The sequence below is a fragment of the Ranitomeya variabilis genome, chromosome 2 (genome assembly GCF_051348905.1).
Source record: "Ranitomeya variabilis isolate aRanVar5 chromosome 2, aRanVar5.hap1, whole genome shotgun sequence".
Taxonomy (NCBI): Eukaryota; Metazoa; Chordata; class Amphibia; order Anura; family Dendrobatidae; genus Ranitomeya; species Ranitomeya variabilis.
This window is the reverse complement of record NC_135233.1, coordinates 420,061,638-420,087,570: the sequence shown is the minus strand read 5'-3', so window position 1 is coordinate 420,087,570 and position 25,933 is coordinate 420,061,638. Positions and strand designations below refer to the sequence as shown.

The following is a 25,933-nucleotide window of genomic DNA, read 5'->3' as shown; positions in this document are numbered from 1 at the left end:
GGCACCGGACATAGGGAACCCCGAGGAGTTTCCCTCTCTGCCCTCTGCGGCTAAGCCGGTTATCACCGGGGCCGGGGAGGGTGAGGTGGGTGTCCACGCCGTTGCGAAAGGGGGACGGTGTGGGCAGACTCCATCCCTGCTCACTACGGCTGAGCCGGCCGACGCCGGGGCTGTGGGGGGCAGGTCCGAGGAACATGGTGCGGCGAAAGGAGGGCGCACTGTTTTGACAGGGGTGCAGTGCGCCTTAAAGGAGAAGAGGCACACGGCTGCGACAGGGTAGCAGCGTGTCCAAAAAGGACAGAAAAAGGATAAATCATCTGCAGGGAACACTGGGCGCCCTTCAGTGACAGGAGGACAGAGTGCTCCAGCACCCAAGCATGATACCAGGACAGGAAAAGGAAGGAGATCCAGCTCAACGATATAGTGAAAAAAATCCGTAACTTTATTCACTTCAAATCATATAGGATGAAGGACGTAACATCAGCAAGCAATAAGAATAAAAACAAGATCCAAGATCAACGCGTTTCTGGTGACAAAGCACCCTTAGTCATGACTATATGATTTGAAGTGAATAAAGTTACGGATTTTTTTCACTATATCGTTGAGCTGGATCTCCTTCCTTTTCCTGTTTGTTCACGCCCTGACACAGCGGTTCCGTGCTCCGAGTTTCCAGGAATGTCGATTGTGGTGAGCTGGACTTTCTTTTGTTCTATGATACCAGGACCCCAAAGTCTGTGGGTGCGGGGCAGGCGGCGCCCCCCAACAAGCAGCGGGCCCAGAATAATAAAATACAAACTGCTGCAGTAGGGGGGCAAGGCGCTCCAGAGACACAACAGAGAGCCAGCACCAATCAAGGGAAAACTGGTGTGGTTCTGCACCCCTCCCCCGGTCCAGCAGGTGTGAGTACAGAGAAGCCAGACACAAGTGAGGAAGGAATGGATGTGACTGTGGAAGGTGCAGAGAACAGTGGGACAAATGGTGATGAGAATACTGGTAATAAAGTGACGAGAAGTGGTGGCAATGGTAAGAAGAATGAAAGGAGCTGTGCAGGAAATGATGGGAGTAGTAGTGGCGTGAATGGTGGGAGTAATGGTGGAGTGAATGATGGGAGTAGTGAAGTTACAAATGATGGGAGTAGTGGTGAAGTGAATGAGGAGAGCATTTCTGGTGTTGGTGGAGGGGAAGCAGGTAGTGGTCCCGCTGCCCCCCCAGCGGTGGCGGGGGCTTCAGCCCCAAGCTATTCAGGAGCTGTCACTGCTGGGGGTAGTAGTGCGCCCTTGTCTGGTGACCCTGAGGATGGTGACTTGCAACAGCGCTTCCTGGACGCCCTAAGGAGAGGGGAGAGTTCTATCAATGTAGAGGGGAGGGAGGTTGATCTGTCTTTCTGGATAGAGAGACACGGTCTTTCCGCCTTCCGACATAGAGGGGCAGAGACTGTCTGGTCTCTGCCGACACCGGGGCAGAGGAGTAACCGTAGGAATGTGGCCCGTCTCCAGTGGGTAAGCGAGGATGCCTGTCCTGATCGGTCAAAGGTTGCTGAGCTCCTGCTGGGGATGGGCTTCGTGGCATATGACATCTTTGCCTTGATCCATCCCTATGGGACCTCCTACTTCGATGTCAGCTTCGTGAGACCGGAGGGCCTTGAGCTTTTCTGGTCTCGCCATGAGCTGGCTCGGGGTCACCCCGAATGGCAGGGTTTCCTCCCTGTAGCAATATCCCGCCAGAACTCAGTCAGGAAGGTGACCGTTTTGACCAGTAACGAGTCACTTTCCTGTGTCGACATCTCCACCTGGGTCGGATGATACGGCGACATCATCGGTATTCCTGAAAAGACCCTCGACGAGCATGGTATCTGGTCAGGAGCCTGGACCTTCATGGTGAAATTGAAGGTTTCAGGAAACACCATTACCCATATCCCTTCCTCAACATTTTTGGGGAGGTACAGGATCTTGATTTTCTACCGGGGGCAGCCTAAGGTCTGTCACAGGTGCGGCAGCCCCACACACTTCAGTGCACAGTGTACCACCCAGAAATGCGCACTGTGTGGGGACCTCGGCCATCTTGCTGCTACCTGTGGCAGGATTAGGTGTAACTTGTGTGGTGACCTCTGTCACCCGTTCAGTCGCTGTCCGCGTTCCTTTGCCAATGCGGTCCTGAAAGCGGCGAGTGCGGGACAGGCGAAAGCCGGGACTAATCTCGCCGGTGAAGGGACCAGCAGAGGCAGAGGAGGCAGGGAACCGGTGAGGAGCAGGCTGCCGCCATCCAATATCAGGCGGCAGGAGCAGCGCCATGGGAACAGGGGGCAGGGAGTAATGACCCTGAACTCTGACCCGGGTGCTTCACTTGCAGCTGAGGATCCTAAAGACAGCGAATTGAGCGAGGAAGTCAAGAGACTTGAAAGGGAGGAGCAAAAAGACGCCATGTCTGCCCAAGAACCTTCATCCGGTGACAGTCTGGATGAGGGAGAAGGGGAGTGGTCACAGCAAAAGAAAAAGGGTAACAGGAAAACAACTAAGGATAAGAGGGGGTCCGGGCCTCGAGCCTCCTCCTCGGAGTGCGACCCCTCTGACTCCGTAGCCCTGATCCAGGTGCCATTGGAAGGTCCAGCCGCCCCCCCCCCCTCTGGTGGATCTCTCTAACCGGTTCGGGGCCCTCCAGGACTCCCCTCCAGAGGGGGGCGATGGGGACCCGGGGCTGGAGGTTGCGGACAAGGTTGTTGGGGCTCAGGAGGTCGCTGGGTCTTCTTCTCAGGGGGCAAATACAAAGCCTTCTGGGGGGGGACTACCTCAGGACCACCATACAAGGGCCAGAGTGTATGTAAGGAGAGAATGGATGAGTCTGTTTGTCTTAAGCGCACTAAAAACTCATCATTGTCAGAGGAAGAGGGTGAATCTGTTGGGGGTGGGACGAAAAAGGCTATCTAATTCAATCAATCATGATGGCAGCACCCACCCCGTTGACAATGGCAACCATTAATGTTGCCAGCATAAAGTCAGAAGCGGCAAGGTACACGGCCTTTCATTTTCTCGGCCAACTTGACGCCGACATTTTGTTTTTGCAGGAGACCAGGTTGACCGACCTATCAACCATGCATAAAGCAAGGCAGGAGTGGAAGCACGGGCCCTCCTACTGGTCTCTTGCGGCCGAGTCGTATAGCGGGGTGGCGGTCCTTTTTAAGACCGCAGCCGTTGAATGCAGACGATTGATCGAGTTAGAAATGGGGAGATGCTTGATCCTAGATGTCTCCATGGGGGGACAGGAGCTTCGGCTCATTAACATCTACGGTCCCCAGTCCAAGTGGGACCGCAAGTGTCTCTTCATGAAGATCAAACCTTACTTATTTTCGAGTCGGCAGGTGGTCTTTGGAGGGGATTTCAACAACGTCACGAGACCCTGTGATAGAGGAGGTTCCGGAGACCGGCTGGCTTACGATTGCGTCGCGCTAAATAGGATAGTAAGTGAGGCACGCCTGGTGGATGTCCACATCCGGCACAACACAGGCCACGCGGGGTTCACCTTTTTTAGAGGTAGTCAGTGCAGGTCTAGGTTAGACAGGTTTTATTTGAAGGAGGAGGCCGTTTCCTCGCCGTTGTCGGTTGTGGAGGTGGAATTCTCCGATCACTGTTTGATTATGTTTTCTCTGAGCGTTACAGAGACTCCTCGGATGGGAAGAGGTTATTGGAAGCTGAATTCGTCATTCCTTGAGGAAGAAGCTGTAAGACGGTCCTTTGAGGAATTTCTTCAGAGCCAGGTACCGCTGCTGGGCCTAAGTAACACTAAGTCTGAGTGGTGGGAGATGTTCAAACATCGGGTGGCGAGATTCTTCCGGCAACTCTCGAACCTCAGAAGCTTGAACAGGGATCGCCTGTATCAGAGCCTGAGGAGGAAACTCGAGCATCTTGTCTCGACTGGGGGTAGCCGCGAGGCGATCTCCAGTGTGAAATCCTTGCTAAAGAGGTGTCAGTACGATAGGCACGCATCTTTGGTTTTTGAGAGGGACTACGGGAAGTACTACTCACCCGACCCTTACAGAAGCTGCAAGATGTCAGTGAATAGTAAGATAGTGACAGGGCTGATGGACAGTACGGGATCCCTGAGAAGGTCCAGATCAGGGATCTTGGAGGTCGTCAGTTCATACTACTCGCACCTCTTGGGAAGGAAGGAACTGGATCGTGACAGGATGTCGGCTTTCCTGGCTGAAGCTGTTCCTGAGCCAGGGGCTGACCTCTCGCTGGGCGGTTTGGCAGAAGCAATCAAAGAAGAGGAAGTGAGACTGGCGATCGATGGGCTCCGGCCCAAAAAATCGCCAGGTCCGGATGGCTTAACATCCGAGTTCTTTAAGACCTTTAGGGACTCCTTGGTCCCCCTCTTGACTCAGGTGTTTAATGAGTGTCTCTCCTCGGGCACTCTGCCGAGATCATTAAGGAGGTCGGCTTTGATCATTTTGTCAAAGGGTAAGGATCCGTCACGCATTGAGAATTGGCGTCCCATATCACTTCTCAATGTGGACAGGAAGGTTTTGGCAAAGATACTGGAGCGCCCCCACTGCCGCAGGGCCGAGGGGTACCCGGTATCGGGCCCCTGAGTCTCTGTCCTGGGGTTGTCACGGTGGCTAGACCCGGTCCGTGACCCTGCTGAGGGGCGTCCAATGAAAGGTGTGGATGGTGATGATGTTGTGGTGGTGCAGTGCAGGTCGCAGTAAATAACAAGGACACCAGGTTGCAGTCTCTTTACCTCTTTACTGAAGGCTTCAGGATCCTCAGTCCGGAATACGGTTAACCGGGCTACCTGAGTCCGGCCGGTCCGATGGCACCTCCAGAGTTCCCTTTGCAGGTGGAAATCTGTGCCTACCTTCTAGCGCTTGTGTGTTGTGGTCCTCCCCTGCTGTGCTTACGGGATAGTCCCCACAACTGTTGTGTCTGTTTCTGAAGTTCCCTCACAACTCGATTATGATGTTCTGCTTCGTCCCCCAGATGATATGGCTAGGACGCACCCCTATGACAGGTAGGCTCGGAGGTCTTCCGGGACCCTAGAGTCGCCCCTCTCCAAATGTTGCCCCCTATGTCTTCTTAGGTGATTTGAGTGAGACAGCCCGCCTATAACTGACTGTCCTGCCGTAGGTTTGAAGTAAGGCCTGGAGCTTAATACTTCCTCGGCGTTCCGGCCACCGTAGGATGTTGCCTCGACTTACAGCACGACTCCTACCGGTGTTTCTCCTTGTTGCATTGATCTCGTTTCTCACTCAGCACAATAAACCTCGCTTCTTGTCCTTTCTTGGGGTACCGCCGCAACGGAGTGCAGGCGCGGTCCCGTAACGTTCTTTCTGTTCGCTAGGCCTCTGTCAGGATCCCACCCCTGACAGGGACCCCCCTGAATCTTCCCCTGCAACACCCTCTGCCACAGGATGTTGCCTGGTTCCAACCCAGTCAGCTTTCTCCCTAACTTCCTATCTAACCCCCAGTTTTACCAGATTGTGAGGAGTGGCCTAATACATAGCACCCTTAGCTCCCCCTGGAGGCCAGACTGTGAAGTGTATTGGTGTCTGTGATACCTGGTCAGGTGAACTCCTTCAGTGCCATCAGACGTACCATAGCCCCCCTTAGCGGCGGAGCATCAGTACTGCAATGACCAGGACTCTGGAGCGCTGCAATACTCTTCAACAGGCTGGTGAAGTTTGCACCGCTGCTCCTTTCGGAGGCCCAGCACTGTTGCGTTCCTGGCCGTAGCACTTTCAGTGCTGTTCTGGGTGTCCGAGAGGCCGTGGAGCGGGGCAGGGCGGGCCTTTGGAAGGGGTTCTTGCTGACCCTGGATCAGGCAAAAGCCTTTGATCGGGTCGACCACGAGTACCTCTGGTCCACTCTTTTGAGGTATGGTCTGCCTGGAGGGTTTGTGGACTGGCTTAAGACCTTGTACGCAGGGGCTGAGACTTTCCCTCTGGTAAACGGATGGATTGGACAACCTTTCGGGGTGGGATCTGGTGTCCGCCAGGGCTGCCCTCTTAGCCCTTTGCTTTACGCGTTTGCGATCGATCCCTTCCTCAGAAGGGTTGATTGTGGACCGTTGGCGGGGGTGGGGATGGGTGGTTTGGCGCCAGAGGCTATCCTGAGGGTAGTGGCCTAAGCGGACGACGTTACCGTTTTTGTTTCTTCGCAAGAGGAGGCGATGGTGGTGATGTCAGAAGTGGAGAGCTACTCGGAGGCATCTGGGTCCAAGGTCAACCAGGACAAGTGTGAGAGTCTCTGGCTGGGAGGCGAGGATCCCACGTTTGATCTTCCGGACACCCTCCCCGAACCCCAAGAACATGCCAAAGTCCTAGGCATCGAATTTGGCCAGGGTGATTACCCCACGAAAAACTGGGAAGGCAGAATCAAAGGTGTCGCCCAAAGAGTGGACCAATGGAAGGGTTGGTCTTTGACCCTGAGGGAAAGGGTTGACCTGTGCAAAGCTTTCCTGCTCCCCTTGCTAATCTACCTGGGCAGCGTCTGTGTCTTGCCGGAGCCTCTCTGGACACGGGTCTACAGTCTGTTCTTCCAGATGTTATGGGGGAATAGACTAAACCTAGTCAAACGGGAGGTCACTTATCGCACGAGGAGACTAGGGGGGTTGAATATGGTAAACCCCGTGGTGTTCCTAGTGAACATCTTTTTGAAAGTTAACGTGGCCAACCTCTGGAAAGAGAGGGCTCCTCCGTGGGTATTCTCCTGCAAGGGATGGTTTCAGCCATTCTTCCAGGAATGGGAGACAGGGGGAAGATTGAAGGATCTTCGCACACCGCACGGGCATCTCCCGGCTTATGTTACCCCAGTTCTGAAGATGATGCGCTGGTGGGGTCTGGGAATGTGGGAAGTGAGGTCCCTCCCGAGGAAACTCCTCGACATGCGGGTCTTGCTTTCGCATTTTCAGAGACCATTGGTCCTCAAGGACTGCCCGAATCGGGATCTAGAGGTTGGGTTAAGTTTGTTAAATTCTAGCAGGATCCCCAAGAAGTATTGGGACTTGACTTGGCGCTGCTTCCAAGGTAAGTTGTATGTGAGGGACAATTTGAAGCACAGGAGCTCCGTGGACAGGAATTGTCCCCGTGAGGCTTGCGCTACCATGCTGGAAAGCATGGAGCACTTCCTGCTTCATTGTCCCTTTAATACAGAGGTGTACAACAGGGTGGGCGCTTCCATTGGTTGGCCGCGGCTGGCCACTCTGTCCTATGCCGAGTGGGCCTATGGAGCGTTCAGAGACCTTGGGAGAAGGGACCGAGCCACTTTATTCTTAGTCAGCGCAGTGGTCAGGTACTTCACGTGGAACGCACGAGTTTTAGTTACAACGCAGAGTAAAATCCTCCGTGTAGATGACGTTTGTAGCAGCATCCTAGGTGCCCTGGTGAAGGTGCGTTCTCTGGAGTGCGAAAGACTGGGTGCCCGGAGGGCGGCCCATCTCTGGAGGGGTTTCTCCTTCAGGGTGCCTTAGTCCGTTAGCGCTCCTATATCCTGGTGGTGGGCTGATGTCTTTACACCCTAGATTTTTGTTTTGTATTTCTGTTCCTTGAATAGAAGGTTTGCAGGCATCGAACTTGAGCCTTGGGTGGTGAGTATGTAGGTTGTGTTCTGTGATGTTGGTTTATGTATATGTTGTATATAGTGTATTGTATATAGTGTGTATAATAGAGGGTCTTAGTTAGGTTGGGTGGGGGGATTGGGGGGTTCAACGGCGGTGATAAGAGACTGATCTGGCCTGGCCCAGGCCCTGCCTGGGGAAAAACTTTGGGGCCTGATCCTAGCTCGGATAATTCCTGAACTTTGTGGCCGGAGCTGGATCAGGGGTGGCGGGATAGTTAGAGTAGGTGTGTGTATATATATTTTAAAAAAAAAATTGAAATATGATAAAAACAAAAAATAAAAAAAAAGGAAATATAATTAAAAAAACAACAACAAACAAATGTTAATTTTTGTACACTGTTGTGTAGGTTTGTTGTAGGGTGAATGTGGTGGTCTAAGGGGGTGGCTGTAAGGTAAGGCAGTGGGACCAGTAGGGTTTTGTTGTGTTTGCGGTGTTGTATAATATTTGGTTTAGTATAATGTGTTTATAGTGTATATATTGTATATAATATTGTATATAGGACTGTGTGAATGTAGTTGGGGTTGTATATAGTAGTATGAATGAAGCTGGGTCGGGGGTCTTACATGATATTATACTATTTATTATTTATAATTTTTACAGGTATTCACGTAAGTTATGAGTATTTTGTTTGTTGTCTTTTAGTTTTGCTTTCTTTATTTTATTGGAATTTTTCTTTCACGTCCCTGATTTGTAGGTCATGAACTTTCTCCATTTTTGTTCCATTTCCGGTTTATTTCTTTGTGATTTTTGTCTTTTGTTGTCGTCTGATTGGAGCTTTGTTCTTATGTTCTGTTCTGTTGTGTTTTATTTGTAATGTATCACAGTGAGGCCGGCGTCACACTTGGCGTAAGACAATACGGTCCGTATTTTACGGCCGTAATACGGCCGTAATACGGAGAAATGTTCCCAAAATAGTGATCCGTAGGCAGGGTGTGTCAGCGTATTTTGCGCATGGCATCCTCCGTATGTAATCCGTATGGCATCCGTACTGCGATATTTTCTCGCAGGCTTGCAAAACCGACATCTAATGGATTTATGTGCTCAAATGTTCGGGAAAACATATATACAGTATATATATATATATATATATATATATGTCATTGAGACACATATATATATAGTCTGTATTTAGATTTACTACAGCGCGATATCTGTGAAAAGCCGGTAATTCAATTGCCGGCTTTTCATTTCTCCTTCCCAAACCCGACAGGATAAGAGACATGGTTTACATACAGTAAACCATCTCATATCCCCATTTTTTTTTGCATATTCCACACTACTAATGTTAGTATTATTATTATTATTATTTATTGTTATAGCGCCATTTATTCCATGGCGCTTTACAAGTGAGGAGGGGTATACATAATAAAAACAAGTACAATAATCTTAAACAATACAAGTCATAACTGGTACAGGAGGAGAGAGGCCCTGCCCGCGAAGGCTCACAATCTACAAGGGATGGGTGAGAATACAGTAGGTGATGATATAGCTGGTCATGCAGCGGTTGGTTGATCGGTGGTTACTGCAGGTTGTAGGCTTGTCGGAAGAGGTGGGTCTTCAGATTCTACATTTCCTTCAGTCGCGGTGATGCGCCCCCTGGTGGATGTCCTCATATGACCTGGAGCGTGGGAAAAAGTTCCCAGGTTGCAGTTCATGAGAACATCCAGCAGGGGCGCATCACCGCGACTGAAGGAAATGTAGGTCAATTACCTACATTTCCTTCATTCGCCGGGGAATTACAAGCACGAGCACAGCTGCATTTGCAGGGCTCCTGCTTGTAAATTATTTTAACCCCTTCAGATGGATTACCTCGTGGGACGTGACGGGTCAGCAGAAGGTATGTATATTGTGGGTTTATTGTTTTGCCAAGCGAGGGTCTGGAAATGGATTGAGAGAGCAATAAAATATTAAAACAACCGCTGTGTTTATTTCATTAAAATACTTTTAAATCATGTGTGTGTGTGTTTTTTAACCCTTTCAAACAATTGGATTAATAATGGATAGGTGTCATAATTGATGCCTCTCCATTATTAATCTGGCTTAATGTCACCTTACAATAGCAAGGTGGCATTAACCCTTCATTACCCCATATCCCACCGCTACACGGGAATGGGAAGAGAGTGGCCAAGTGCCAGAACAGGCGCATCTTCCAGATGTGCCTTTTCTGGGGTGGCTAGGGGCAGATGTTTTTAGCCACGGGGGGGGCCAATAACCATGGACCCTCTCCTGGCTATTAATATCTGCCGTCAGTCACTGGCTTTACCAATCTGGCGGAGAAAATTGCGCGGGAGCCCACGCCAATTTTTTCCGCCATTTAACCCTTTATTTTAGCAGCTACAGCGCCCAAATTTTGCACATACACACTACTAACATTAGTAGTGTGGAATATGCAAAAAAAAAGGGGATATGAGATGGTTTACTGTATGTAACCATGTCTCATATCCTGTCGGGTTTAGGCAGGAGAAATGAAAAGCCGGCAATTGAATTACCGACTTTTCACTAACACCGCTGCGTATTTCTCGCAAGTCACACTGCTGGTCCGTGTGGAATCCGTATTTTTCTCGCCCCCATAGACTTTCATTGGCGATTTTTTTGCGCAATACGCTGACAAACGCAGCATGCTGCGATTTTGTACGGCCGTAGAAAGCCGTATATTACGGATCCGTAATATACGGCTGATAGGACGAGACCCATTGAGAAGCATTGTGCCGTATGTTATGCGAGTTTTACGCACGTAGTTTCTGCGCTCTTACGTCCGTAAAACTCGCATGTGTGACGGCGGCCTTAGTGTCATGTAAAGTATTTTTATTTTATTTAATAAAAGACCTGGAGGATAAGACGTGATGTAACAGCAGAATAGTGACCGCAGCTCTGGGGGTGACTGGAGGACAAGACGTGATGTAACAGCAGAATAGTGAGTGCAGCTCTGGAGGTGACTGGAGCATAAGAAGTGATTAGTGCAGGAATCGTGGGGCTGTGGATCGGGGCCCTTTTCTCTGGAATCGTGGGGCTGTGGATTGGGGCCCTTTTCTCCGGAGCTCTGTCTCTCGGATCTTTTTGTGAGAAATCTTTAATATTCATCTTCCTCGGGATTCACAAGACAAATCGTAAGGGTATGGGTATGTGTCCACGTTCAGGATTGCATCAGGATTTGGTCAGGATTTTCCATCAGTATTTGTAAGCCAAAACCAGGAGTGGAACAATCAGAGGAAAAGTATAATAGAAACACATGCACCACTTCTGCATTTATCACCCACTCCTGGTTTTGGCTTACAAATACTGATGAAAAATCCTGACCAAATCCTGATGCAATCCTGAACGTGGACACATACCCTTTGGGTATGGCTCCACGGTACGGCTTGCCGGCGGGATCGCCGCAGCGGCAAAGCCGCTCGGCGCTAAGCCCTGCCCCCTTTCTGGGACACGATGGTGCCGGATGTGTACAGTACACATCCGGGATCATCGCACCCCTCGCCATAGGGCCCTGTGATATGCCTTGCGGGGACGCTGCGTCCCCGCAAGGTGTACGGACATGCTGCGTTCTGAAAAGACGCGCAGCATGTCCGGAGTCGCAGGGCCGCCGCGTGCGGGTTTCCACGCATAGTGGAGACGGGATTTCATAAAATCCCCTCCACTATGCTGGAACATCTGGACGCTGCTTGTTTGACGCTGCAGCGTCAAACAAGCAGCGTTTACGTACCGTGGAAACATACCCTTTGTGTCCACGTTCAGGCTTGCTTCAGGCTTTGGTCAGGATTTTATGCAAGTAAAATCCTGACCAAAACTGCACCTGAGGTCACTGGCAGGTCACCTGCGGTGTGCCTGCGAGTTTTGCTCATTGTAGCAACATGCTGCGTTTTGAAAAAACGCACCGCGCATGCGTTTTCGCGGCAAAAACGCATGCGTTTTTTAACGCATAGTGGAGTCGGGATTTCATGAAATCCCCTCCACTATGCTGTAACATCTGGACGCTGCGATTGTGACGCAGCGGAAAAACGCAGCGTCAAAAACGCAGCGTTTCCTGAACGTGGACACATACCCTAAGGGTATGTGTCCACGTTCAGGATTGCATCAGGATTTGGTCAGGATTTTCCATCAGTATTTGTAAGCCAAAACCAGGAGTGGAACAATTAGAGGAAAAGTATAATAGAAACATATGCACCAATTCTGTATTTATCACCCACTCCTGGTTTTGGCTTACAAATACTGATGGAAAATCCTGACCAAATCCTGATGCAATCCTGAACGTGGACACATACCCTTAGTGACTGGACTGACACCGAGGTCTCCTGGAGCTGAACTCGGTGCAGCCGGATATTTATCAGCATGGCCCCAGCATCACCGTCATATGGAGATTCGTGGCCACCAGACCCCTGGTAACAGAACTAGGGCCTCAGGAATACCTGACTGAAGCCCCCCCACATCAGATAGGGGTCAGCCGAAAGATCACTGAGCCAACTGCTTCTATCCCTGACTCCTTTACACAGGACTGCTCGGCTGAGCAACACTCCTGTCTCCTCCAGACCCCTCTGTCACCTCCTTCAGACCCCTCTGTCACTATCTTCATATTCCTCTGTCACTATCTTCATACTCTAGACCCCTGTCACCTTCTCCAGATTCCTGACACTATCTTCATACTCTAGACCCCTCTGTCACCTTCTCCAGACCCCTGTGTCACCTTCTCCAGACTCCTCTGTCACTATCTTCATACTCCAGACCCCTGTCACCTTCTCCAGACTCCTCTGTCACCTTCTCCAGACTCCTCTGTCATTATCTTCATACTCCAGACTCTTCTGTCACCTTCTCCAGACTCCTCTGTCACTATCTTCATACTCTAGACCCCTCTGCCCTGTCCCAGACTCGTGTTTATTTCCCAGAGAACAAAAGGATGGGCTACTGGAAATCCAATCTGCAGGATCCTTCTCTCCCCAGCCACCAATTCTCAGGTGAGAGTCGGGAGACCCCCATACAGATTGGAGTGTCAGCCTATCCTGCCAATATCGACAGATTTGGACAATTTTAGTCTACCGTGCAAGGGGCCTTTATCTAATGGAGACCCATGCTGCCGGGCGCACATTCTGCAGAGAAATGGATGTAGGTGGGGAAACAAAAAGAGTAAACTGCTGCAAAATATGATGGCGCTACTTAAAAATATTATTAAGAGGGTGTGGCCTTGCCTGTGTAAGGGGGCCCTCTACATTTATTAAAGGGGTTCTCAGCGTACCTACCAGAGGGGCAGAGGGTGTGGTCGCCCCCCCGGGTCCTGTGATCTGAGAGGCCTACAAGGAGGTACGCTACACTTAACTGTACCGATGTGCACAGTGCGCCAATACAGTTAAACTCTGCAACAGAGCAGGTAGACACGATCTCCCCCCACTGCTGCAAGTCATGCGGCATCGGGACCCCCGTCCTTCATCATAAGTTCAAATGTAAGACATCCTGGAAAGCAATGATGAAAGAGGGAGCTTCAGCTGCCACTTCCTCCTCCATCATTTTTCCTCGTTGTCTGAAGTCTCAGCACTGCCAGCGCAATTATTATTATTATTATTTATTGTTATAGCGCCATTTATTCCATGGCGCTTTACATGTGAGGAGGGGTATACATAATAAAAACAAGTACAATAATCTTAAACAATACAAGTCATAACTGGTACAGGAGGAGAGAGGACCCTGCCCGCGAAGGCTCACAATCTACAAGAGATGGGTGAGAATACAGTAGGTGAGGATAGAGCTGGTCATGCAGCGGTTTGGTTGATCGGTGGTTACTGCAGGTTGTAGGCAATGATGTCACTACATGGCGTCTCCTACACTCAAATTTGCTGGGCTTCTGAATATTTACCAGAAGAAAAGGGTGAAGTGATGATGTTGAGAAGCTGAACTTTTAAATTTCTAATTTGCATCTGTTTTCTCTAAGAAAGCAAATGTAGCATCAACTGATCTTCACGGTGCCATCGAAGGAATAAAAGAATCCACACTATCCATAAACAGAGAGATGGTGAGGGAACACTTAGCTAATTTACATGAATTTACATCTCTTGGTCCAGATGAATTACATCCTAGGGTACTGAAAGAGTTAACAGAGGAAACAGCAGAACCACTGGCCAGAATCTTTGAAAAATCTTGTAGAACAGGAGAAGTCCCTGAAGATTGGAGAAGGGCAAATGTTGTCCCTATCTTCAAAAAAGGAAAGATGGAGCCAGGAAATTACAGGCCAGTGAGCCTTACTTCTATACCAGGAAAGATCTTTGAACAAATTATTACACAGCATGTATAGAAGTACTTGGATAAGAATACAGTAATTAACCAGAGCCAGCATGGGTTTGTAGCAAACAAGTCATGCCAGACTAATCTAATTTCCGTCTATGATGGAATCACTGACTGGGTGGATCAGGTAAATGCTGTAGCTATAGTATATGTTGACTTCAGCAAAGCATTTGATAAAGTATCTCATACTATCCTTATTAAAAAAAATGACCAAGTATGGGATTGACAAGGCTACGGTTACATGGATTCATAAGTGGCTCAATGATCGCACTCAAAGAGTGGTGATAAATGGCTGCACATCCAATTGGAAAAGTGCTTCAAGTGAGGTACCACAGGGTTCTGTCCTGGCCCCAGTGTTACAAGTGTGATACCACAAGACTCTGTCCTGGGCCCAGTGTTACAAGTGGGGACCACAAGGCTCTGTCCTGGCTCCAGTGTTACAAGTGGGGTAGCACAAGGCTCTGTCCTGGCCCTAGTGTTACAAGTGTACTACCACAAGGCCCCATCCTGGCTCCAGTGTTACAAGTGGGGACCACAAGGCTCTATCCTGGCTCCAGTGTTACAAGTGGGGTAGCACAAGGCTCTGTCCTGGCCCTAGTGTTACAAGTGGGGACCACAAGGCTCTGTCCTGGGCCCAGTGGTACAAGTGGACTACCACAAGGCCCCGTCCTGGCTCCAGTGTTACAAATGGGGTATACAAGGCTCTGTCCTGGCCCTAGTGTTATAAGTGGGGACTACAAGGCTCTGTCCTGGGCCCAGTGTTACAAGTCGACTACCACAAGGTTCTGTCCTGGCCCCAGTGTTACAAGTGGGGTAGCACAAGGCTCTGTCCTGGGCCCAGTGTTACAAATGGGGTACCACAAGGCTCTATCCTGGCCCCAGTGTTACAAGTGGGGTAGCACAAGGCTCTGTCCTGGGCCCAATGTTACAAGTGGGGTACCACAAGGCTCTATCCTGACCCCAGTGTTACAAGTGGGGTACCACAAGGCTCTGTCCTGGCCCCAGTGTTACAAGTGGGGTACCACAAGGCTCTGTCCTGGCCCCAGTCTTACAAGTGGGGTACCACAAGGCTCTGTCCTGGCCCCAGTGTTACAAGTGGGGTACCACAAGGCTCTGTCCTGGCCCCAGTGTTACAAGTGGGGACCACAAGGCTCTGTCCTGGCTCCAGTGTTACAAGTGGACTACCACAAGGCTCTGTCCTGGCCCCAGTGTTACAAGTGGGGACCACAAGGCTCTGTCCTGGCTCCAGTGTTGCAAGTGGGGACCACAAGGCTCTATCCTGGCCCCAGTGTTACAAGTGGGGTACCACAAGGCTCTGTCCTGGGCCCAGTGTTACAAGTGGGGACCACAAGGCTCTGTCCTGGCTCCAGTGTTACAAGTGGGGACCACAAGGCTCTATCCTGGGCCCAGTGTTACAAGTGGGTAATTTACATAGGACGCCGGAGAGATTGCAAAGGTATTTTCTCAGCAGAGGTGGGGAATCAGGAGATATAAAAGGTACTGCGGTAATGCAGAGCTCATGCTGAATTGTACGATATTTTTATCTCATATCGAAAAAAAGAGGGTGACAGATTCCATTAAAGGTGATTATTTTTTTAAAATACATATTATATTCAGTATGTAAAAAGGGGGGGCTTATATTGACCTGGTATAAGCCATACAGATGAATATATAATCAGAGCACCACATAAAGCCCCACCCACAGCCCCGCCTACAGCCCCGCCCCAGAGCACGAGCTTATCATTAGATGAAAACTGAAAATAGAGATTACACAACAACCACAAGATGGATTTCATCACCAGGTCTATCAGTGTAATCAGTATAATGGCGCCGACCTGACACTGTGTGTAGTCACTGAGCACAATCCTGATCACAGGTATCAGTGTAATCAGTATAACGGCACCGACCTGACACAGTCTGTAGTCACTGAGCACAATCCTGATCACAGGTATCAGTGTAATCAGTATAACGGCACCGACCTGACACTGCCTATAGTCACTGAGCACAATCCTGATCAAAGATATCAGTGTAATCAGTATAACGGCACCGACCTGACACTGTCTGTAGTCACTGAGCACAATCCTGATCACAGGTATCAGTGTAATCAGTATAACGGCACCGATCTGACACGGTCTGTAGTCACTGAGCACAATCCTGATCACAGGTATCAGTGTAATCAGTATAACGGCACCGACCTGACACGGTCTGTAGTCACTGAGCACAATCCTGATCACAGGTATCAGTGTAATCAGTATAACAGCACCGACCTGACACTGTCTGTAGTCACTGTGCACAATCCTGATCACAGGTATCAGTGTAATCAGTATAACGTTGCCGACCTGACACTGTCTGTAGTCACTGAGCACAATCCTGATCACAGGTATCAGTGTAATCAGTATAACAGCACTGACCTGACACTGTCTGTAGTCACTGAGCACAATCATGGTCACAGGTATCAGTGTAATCAGTATAACGGCCCCGACCTGACACTGTCTGTAATCACTGAGCACAATCCTGCTGAGGTCCCTTTAACCCCTTCATGACCGTGGGATTTTCCGTTTTTCCGTATTCGTTTTTCACTCCCCTCCTTCCCAGAGCCATAACTTTTTTATTTTTCCGTCAATTTGGCCATGTGAGGGCTTATTTTTTGCAGGATGAGTTGTACTTTTGAACGACATCATTGGTTTTACCATGTCGTGTACTAGAAAATGGGAAAAAAATTCCAAGTGCGGTGAAATTGCAAAAAAAGTGCAATCCCACACTTGTTTTTTGCTTGGCTTTTTTGCTAGGTTCACTAAATGCTAAAACTGACCTGTCATTATGATTCTCCAGGTCATTACGAGTTCATAGACACCTAACATGACTAGGTTATTTTTTACCTAAGTGGTGAAAAAAAATTCCAAACTTTGCTTAAAAAAAAAAAAAAAAAAAAAAAATTGCGCCATTTTCCGATACTCGTAGCGTCTCCATTTTTCATGATCTGGGGTCGGTTGAGGACTTATTTTTTGCGTGCCGAGCTGGCGTTTTTAATGATACCATTTTGGTGCAGATACGTTCTTTTGATCGCCCGTTATTGCATTTTAATGCAATGTCATGGCGACCAGAAAAACGTAATTCTGGCGTTTCGGATTTTTTTCTCATTACGCCGTTTAGCGATCAGGTTAATGCTTTTTTTTTATTGATAGATCGGGCAATTCTGAACGCAGCGATATCAAATATGTGTAGGTTTGATTTTTTTTTATTGATTTATTTTGATTGGGGCGAAAGGGGGGTGATTTAAACTTTTATGTTTTTTTTATTTTTTTCACATTTTTTTTAACTTTTTTTTTTTACTTTTGCCATGCTTCAATAGCCTCCATGGGAGGCTAGAAGCAGGCACAACTCGATCGCCTCTGCTACATAACAGCGATCATCAGATCGCTGCTATGCAGCAGAAAATCAGGTGTGCTGTGAGCGCCGACCACAGGGTGGCGCTCACAGCTACCGGCGATCAGTAACCACAGAGGTCTCAAGGACCTCTATGGTTACAATACTGAAGCATCGCCGACCCCCGATCATGTGACGGGGGTCGGCGATGACGTCATTTCCGGCCGCCCGGCCGGATGCGGTAGTTAAATGCCGCTGTCTGCGTTTGACAGCGGCATTTAACTGCTTAATAGCGGCGGGTGAATCGCGATTTCACCCGCCGCTATTGCGGGCACATGTCAGCTGTTCAAAACAGCTGACAAGTCCCGGCTTTGATGCGGGCTCACCACGGAGCCCTGCATCAAAGCAGGGGACCTGACGTTGGACGTACTATCCCGTCCGACGTCAGGAAGGGGTTAAAGGATCTGGGAATGTTTAGCTGCAAAAAAGAAGGAAGAGGGATCATCATTATTCTCATTTGCACATGGAAATACGAAAAGCAATTTAATGAAACTGAAAGGGAGAAGATACAGATTAGATTATACTATATAGAGGACTATGGGGAGTGCATTATACTGTATGGACTATTGGAGGTGCATTATACTGTGTGGAGGAATATGCAGAGGTGTGTTATACTGTACGGACTATGGGGAGGCATTATTCTGTATAGAGGACTGTGGGGAGTGCACTATACTATATAGGAGGACTATGGGGAGTGTAGTATACTATATAGAGGACCATGGGAGTGCAGTATAGTATATGGATGACTACGGGGAGAGCATTATACAATATGGAAGACTATGTGGGGCTATTACAATATTTGGAGGACTATGTGGGAGTCTTTATACTGTATGCAAGCAATTGTACAGTGTGAATGTTTTCATGGAGTCCATCATGCTGTGTGGGGGACATTATATAGTGTAGTGAGATGAGGGGCCATTATACTGTATGGAGGACTGTGCGGGGGTCACAGTTTGGGGGTTCATACTGTGTTGGGGTCTCCATACTTTTCTGAGGGATTTGCGGGGTGAGGTACTGTAGGGTCATCGTACTGTGCATGGGGAGGATACTGTGGAGGAATTCGCTGTAGGGGAATCTTAGTGATTGGGGGGCACTTTTGTTGACATCATACTTTATGGGTGCAATAAAAGTGGAATCTAGGGCTCCAGTAGCAGGAGAATTAGAGGGCGCACAGTACCACACAGCAGGTGCAGTAATAGGGTCACACATCGCAATACTGAGCCACTGCTGCCTTATCAGCATGATGAGTAGTTTGCGCAGATTGGACATAGATATGGACGGTGCAGGAAATGTGATAAGTCTGATGTGTCTTTGTTGTAATCTCTGCAGACGAGTCCTGACTCCTGACTGGAGAAGTCGTCATGTCGGTCTGGGCCAGATGGAGAAAACGGAAAAAGCGAACTACTCGCTCATAAAGTGCTGTCATCATCAGGCACTCTGCTCGCTCATATAAAGTGCTGTCATCATTATCAGGCGCTCTGCTCGCTCATATAAAGTGCTGTCATCATCATCAGGCGCTCTACTCGCTCATATAAAGTGCTGTCATCATCAGGCACTCTGCTCGCTCATATAAAGTGCTGTCATCATCATCAGGCACCCTACTCGCTCATATAAATTGCTGTCATCATCATCAGGCGCTCTGCTTGCTCATAAAAATTGCTGCCATCATCATCAGGCGCTCTACTCGCTCATATAAATTGCTGTCGTCATAATCATCAGGCTCTCTGCTCGCTCATATAAAGTGCTGCCATCATCATCAGGCCCTCTGCTCGCTCACATAAATTGCTGTCGTCATCATCAGGTGCTCTGCTCGCTCATATAAAGTGCTGTCATCATCATCAGGCACTCTGCTCGCTCATATAAAGTGCTGTCATCATCATCAGGCACTCTACTCGCTCATATAAATTGCTGTCATCATCATCAGGTGCTCTGCTGGCTCATATAAAGTGCTGTCATCATCATCAGGTGCTCTGCTCGCTCATATAAATTGCTGTCTTCGTCACCAGGCGCTCTACTCGCTCATATAAATTACTGTCATCATCATCAGGCGCTCTGCTCGCTCATATAAATTGCTGCCATCATCATCAGGCGCTCTGCTCGCTCATATAAATTGCTGTCGTCATCATCAGGCGCTCTGCTCGATCATATAAAGTGCTGTCATCATTCACAGGCACTCTGCTCGCTCATATAAAGTGCTGTCATCATCATCAGGCACTTTACTCGCTCATATAAATTGCTTTCGTCATCATCAGGCGCTCTGCTCGCTCATATAAAGTGCTGTCATCATCATTAGGTGCTCTGCTCGCTAATATAAATTGCTGCCATCATCATCAGGCCCTCTACTCGCTCATATAAATTGCTGTCGTCATCATCAGGCGCTCTGCTCGCTCATATAAAGTGCTGTCATCATCATCAGGCGCTCTGCTCGCTCATATAAAGTGCTGCCATCATCATCAGACGCTCTACTCGCTGATATAAATTGCTGCCATCATCATCAGGCGCTCTACTCGCTCATATAAATTGCTGTTGTCATCATCAGGCGCTCTGCTCGCTCATATAAAGTGCTGTCATCATCATCAGGCGCTCTGCTCGCTCATATAAAGTGCTGTCATCATCATCAGGCACTCTGCTCGCTCATATAAAGTGCTGCCATCATCATCAGGCGCTCTACTCGCTCATATAAATTGCTGCCATCATCATCAGGCCCTCTGCTCGCTCACATAAATTGCTGTGGTCATTATCAGGTGCTCTGCTCACTCATAAAGTGCTGTCATCATCATCAGGCACTCTGCTCGCTCATATAAAGTGCTGTCATCATCATCAGGCACTCTACTCCCTCATATAAATTGCTGTCGTCATCATCAGGTGCTCTGCTCGCTCATATAAAGTGCTGTCATCATCATCAGGCGCTCTGCTCGCTCATATAAAGTGCTATCATCATCATCAGGCGCTCTGCTCGCTCATATAAAGTGCTGTCATCATCATCAGGCGCTCTGCTCGCTCATATAAAGTGCTATCATCATCATTAGGCGCTCTGCTCGCTCATATAAAGTGCTGCCATCGTCATCAGGCACTCTACTCGCTCATATAAATTGCTGTCGTCATAATCATCAGGCTCTCTGCTCGCTCATATAAAGTGCTGCCATCATCATCAGGCCCTCTGCTCGCTCACATAAATTGCTGTCGTCATCATCAGGTGCTCTGCTCGCTCATATAAATTGCTGTCGTCATCATCAGGTGCTCTGCTTGCTCATATAAAGTGCTGTCATCATCATCAGGCGCTCTGCTCGCTCATTTACAGTGCTGCCATCGTCATCAGGCGCTCTACTCGCTCATATAAATTGCTGTCGTCATAATCATCAGGCTCTCTGCTCGCTCATATAAAGTGCTGCCATCATCATCAGGCCCTCTGCTCGCTCACATAAATTGCTGTCGTCATCATCAGGTGCTCTGCTCGCTCATATAAAGTGCTGTCATCATCATCAGGCACTCTGCTCGCTCATATAAAGTGCTGTCATCATCATCAGGCGCTCTACTCGCTCATATAAATTGCTGTCGTCATAATCATCAGGCTCTCTGCTCGCTCATATAAAGTGCTGCCATCATCATCAGGCCCTCTGCTCGCTCACATAAATTGCTGTTGTCATCATCAGGTGCTCTGCTCGCTCATATAAAGTGCTGTCATCATCATCAGGCACTCTGCTCGCTCATATAAAGTGCTGTCATCATCATCAGGCACTCTTCTCGCTCATATAAATTGCTGTCATCATCATCAGGTGCTCTGCTCGCTCATATAAAGTGCTGTCATCATCATCAGGTGCTCTGCTCGCTCATATAAATTGCTGTCTTCGTCATCAGGCGCTCTACTCGCTCATATAAATTACTGTCATCATCATCAGGCGCTCTGATCGCTCATATAAATTGCTGTCGTCATCATCAGGCGCTCTGCTCGATCATATAAAGTGCTGTCATCATTCACAGGCACTCTGCTCGCTCATATAAAGTGCTGTCATCATCATCAGGCACTCTACTCGCTCATATAAATTGCTTTCGTCATCATCAGGCGCTCTGCTCGCTCATATAAAGTGCTGTCATCATCATTAGGTGCTCTGCTCGCTAATATAAATTGCTGCCATCATCATCAGGCCCTCTACTCGCTCATATAAATTGCTGTCGTCATCATCAGGCGCTCTGCTCGCTCATATAAAGTGCTGTCATCATCATCAGGCGCTCTGCTCGCTCATATAAAGTGCTGCCATCATCATCAGACGCTCTACTCGCTGATATAAATTGCTGCCATCATCATCAGGCGCTCTACTCGCTCATATAAATTGCTGTCGTCATCATCAGGCGCTCTGCTCGCTCATATAAAGTGCTGTCATCATCATCAGGCGCTCTGCTCGATCATATAAAGTGCTGTCATCATCATCAGGCGCTCTGCTCGCTCATATAAAGTGCTGCCATCATCAGGCGCTCTACTCGCTCATATAAATTGCTGCCATCATCATCAGGCCCTCTGCTCGCTCACATAAATTGCTGTGGTCATCATCAGGTGCTCTGCTCACTCATATAAAGTGCTGTCATCATCATCAGGCACTCTGCTCGCTCATATAAAGTGCTGTCATCATCATCAGGCACTCTACTCGCTCATATAAATTGCTGTCGTCATCATCAGGTGCTCTGCTCGCTCATATAAAGTGTTGTCATCATCATCAGGCGCTCTGCTCGCTCATATAAAGTGCTATCATCATCATCAGGCGCTCTGCTCGCTCATATAAAGTGCTGCCATCGTCATCAGGCGCTCTACTCGCTCATATAAATTGCTGCCGTCATCATCAGGCGCTCTACTCGCTCATATAAATTGCTGTCGTCATCATCAGGCGCTCTGCTCACTCATATAAAGTGCTGTCATCATCATCAGGCGCTCTGCTCGCTCATATAAAGTGCTGCCATCATCATCAGGCGCTCTGCTCACTCATAAAGTGCTGCCATCATCATCAGGTGCTCTACTTGCTCATATAAAGTGCTGTAATCATCATCAGGCACTCTGCTTGCTCATATAAAGTGCTGCCATCATTATCAGGCGCTCTGCTCGCTCATATAAAGTGCTGTCACCATCATCAGGCGCTCTGCTCGCTCATATAAAGTGCTGTCGTCATCATCAGGCGCTCTGCTCGCTCATATAAATTGCTGCCGTCATCATCAGGTGCTCTACTCGCTCATATAAATTGCTGTCGTCATCATCAGGCGCTCTGCTCGCTCATATAAAGTGCTGTCATCATCATCAGGTGCTCTGCTCGCTCATATAAATTTCTGCCATCATCATCAGGTGCTCTACTCGCTCATATAAATTGCTGTCGCCATTATCAGGCGCTCTGCTCGCTCATATAAAGTGTTGTCATCATCATCAGGCATTCTGCTCGCTCATATAAAGTGCTGTCATCATCATCAGGCACTCTGCTCGCTCATATAAAGTGCTGCCATCATTATCAGGTGCTCTGCTCGCTCATATAAAGTGCTGTCATCATCATCAGGTGCTCTGCTCGCTCATATAAAGTGCTGTCGTCATCATCAGGCGCTCTACTCGCTCATATAAATTGCTGTCGTCATCATCAACAGCTCTGCTCGCTCATATAAAGTGCTGCCATCATCAGGCGCTTTGCTCACTCATATAAAGTGTTGTCATCATCATCAGGCGCTCTACTCGCTCATATAAAGTGATGTCATCATCATCAGGCGCTCTACTCGCTCATATAAATTGCTGTCATCATCAACAGCTCTGCTCGCTCATATAAAGTGCTGCCATCATCATCAGGCGCTCTGCTCACTCATATAAATTGCTGTCGTCATCATCAGGCGCTCTGCTCGCTCATATAAAGTGCTGTCATCATCATCAGGTGCTCTGCTCGCTCATATAAAGTGCTGTCATCATCATCAGGCGCTCTGCTCGCTCATATAAAGTGCTGTCATCATCATCAGGCGCTCTGCTCGCTCATATAAATTGCTGCCATCATCATCAGGTGCTCTACTCGCTCATATAAATTGCTGTCGCCATCATCAGGCGCTCTGCTCGCTCATATAAAGTGTTGTCATCATCATCAGGCATTCTGCTCGCTCATATAAAGTGCTGTCATCATCATCAGGCACTCTGCTCGCTCATATAAAGTGCTGCCATCATTATCAGGTGCTCTGCTCGCTCATATAAAGTGCTGTCATCATCATCAGGTGCTCTGCTCGCTCATATAAAGTGCTGTCGTCATCATCAGGCGCTCTACTCGCTCATATAAATTGCTGTCGTCATCATCAACAGCTCTGCTCGCTCATATAAAGTGCTGCCATCATCAGGCGCTTTGCTCACTCATATAAAGTGCTGTCATCATCATCAGGCGCTCTACTCGCTCATATAAAGTGATGTCATCATCATCAGGCGCTCTACTCGCTCATATAAATTGCTGTCGTCATCAACAGCTCTGCTCGCTCATATAAAGTGCTGCCATCATCATCAGGCGCTCTGCTCACTCATATAAATTGCTGTCGTCATCATCAGGCGCTCTGCTCGCTCATATAAAGTGCTGTCATCATCATCAGGTGCTCTGCTCGCTCATATAAAGTGCTGTCATCATCATCAGGCGCTCTGCTCGCTCATATAAAGTGCTGGCATCATCATCAGGCGCTCTGTTCGCTCATATAAATTGCTGCCATCATCATCAGGCGCTCTACTCGCTCATAAATTGCTGTCGTCATCATCAGGCGCTCTGCTCGCTCATATAAAGCGCTGTCATCATCAGGCGCTCTGCTCGCTCATATAAAGTGCTGCCATCATCATCAGGTGCTCTGCTCGCTCATATAAAGTGCTGCCATCATCATCAGGCACTCTGCTCGCTCATATAAAGTGCTGCCATCATCATCAGGCGCTCTGCTCGCTCCTATAAAGTGCTGTCATCATCATCAGGCACTCTGCTCGCTCATATTATTTCTTGATAAATGATTTATCCGCTCTATAAAATGATTAATTAACAAAGGCATGAATGATTCAGAGATGTCTATATACATTGCCTGCGCTATAGGGGGGCTCCGTGTGTCTGTATACATAGCCTGCGCTATAGGGGGGCTCTGTGTGTCTGTATACATCGCCTGCACTATAGGGGGGCTCCGCGTGTCCGTATACATCGCCTGCACTATAGGGGGCTCCGCGTGTCCGTATAAATCGCCTGCGCTATAGGGGGCTCCGCGTGTTCGTATACATCGCCTGCACTATAGGGGGGCTCCGCGTGTCCGTATACATCGCCTGCGCTATAGGGGGCTCCGCGTGTCCGTATACATCGCCTGCACTATAGGGGGCTCCGCGTGTCCGTATACATCGCCTGCGCTATAGGGGGCTCCGCGTGTCCGTATACATCGCCTGCGCTATAGGGGGCTCCGTATGAACGTATATCTCGCCTGATCTATAGCGGGGCTCCGTATGTCAGTATACCTCGCCTGCGCTATAGGGGGGCTCCATATGTCCCCAGCCGGCGCACACAAACCATATAAATCCCCCCATATCCCCAGCAAAAGGCAGATACATTGATACATTGTAACATTTCCCAGCAGCCGCTATTTGTGACACATTGTAACCGGCTCCGTTAACCCCTTGGGCGCCGGCCCCGTACCTGTCGTAGCTCCACCTGCTGTAGCACATGGTCCTGGTGCTGCCGACCCCTTCCATCTTCAGCTGCGGCCGGGCGCTGGGCTCGGGACCTCCAGTCCGCTGAGGGGGATCACACAGAGACCCCCGGAGGCTCATTGACGGCTCTCACAATCTGAGGAATGTACCACGTTCACTGTACGGAGGGGGGAGCAGAGCACGGTGTGTGTGAGACCCCCAGAGCCGTCAGTGTGCAGCTGCTCCAGAGTGATGGAGGCTCTGAGAGGAGGAGGAGGAGGAGGAGGAAGGTCTCCAGACACCGTGCTCCATCCTGACATCACAGTCCCCCGAGCCGCGTCCTACAGGTGCCATCACCAGGCTCTGCTCCTCACAGAAACAGCCCCCATCATCCCACCAAAATCATTACCGCAAGAATCAGCCCCAAATCACACAGGACGCTGAATATCCCATCAACATGAAATGTACAAGAATATAACTACTATAATACTGCCCCTATGTACAAGAATATAACTACTATACTACTGCCCCTATGTACAAGAATATAACTACTATAATACTGCTCATATGTACAAGAATATAACTACTATAATACTGCCCCTATGTACAAGAACATAACTACTATAATACTGCTCCTATGTACAAGAATATATCTACTATAATACTGCCCCCTATGTACAAGAATATAACTACTATAATACTGCTCCTATGTACAAGAATATAACTACTATAATACTGCCCCTATGTACAAGAATATAACTACTATAATACTGCCCCTATGTACAAGAATATAACTACTATAATACTGCTCCTATGTACAAGAACATAACTACTATAATACTGCTCCTATGTACAAGAATATATCTACTATAATACTGCCCCTATGCACAAGAATATAACTACTATAATACTGCCCCTATGTACAAGAATATAACTACTATAATACTGCCCCTATGTACAAGAACATAACTACTATAATACTGCCCC

The 25,933-nt window shown here is 48.6% G+C and overlaps 1 protein-coding gene across 2 annotated transcripts in view; it reads right to left on the bottom strand.

Annotated features, from left to right (window-relative positions):
* The window catches only part of TUB (TUB bipartite transcription factor), a 244,586-nt gene extending 219,382 nt beyond the window's left edge, over positions 1-25,204 (bottom strand). Inside the window, exon 1 of one of the 2 annotated variants that reach the window (XM_077286610.1) lies at positions 24,954-25,204. In XM_077286610.1, the coding sequence (XP_077142725.1) occupies positions 24,954-25,087 (134 nt within the window). In that variant the 5' untranslated portion in view covers positions 25,088-25,204. The remainder of the gene's footprint in view (positions 1-24,953) is intronic. The other variant, XM_077286612.1, reaches the window with a different exon arrangement.
* Between the last annotated feature and the right edge of the window lie 729 nt (positions 25,205-25,933).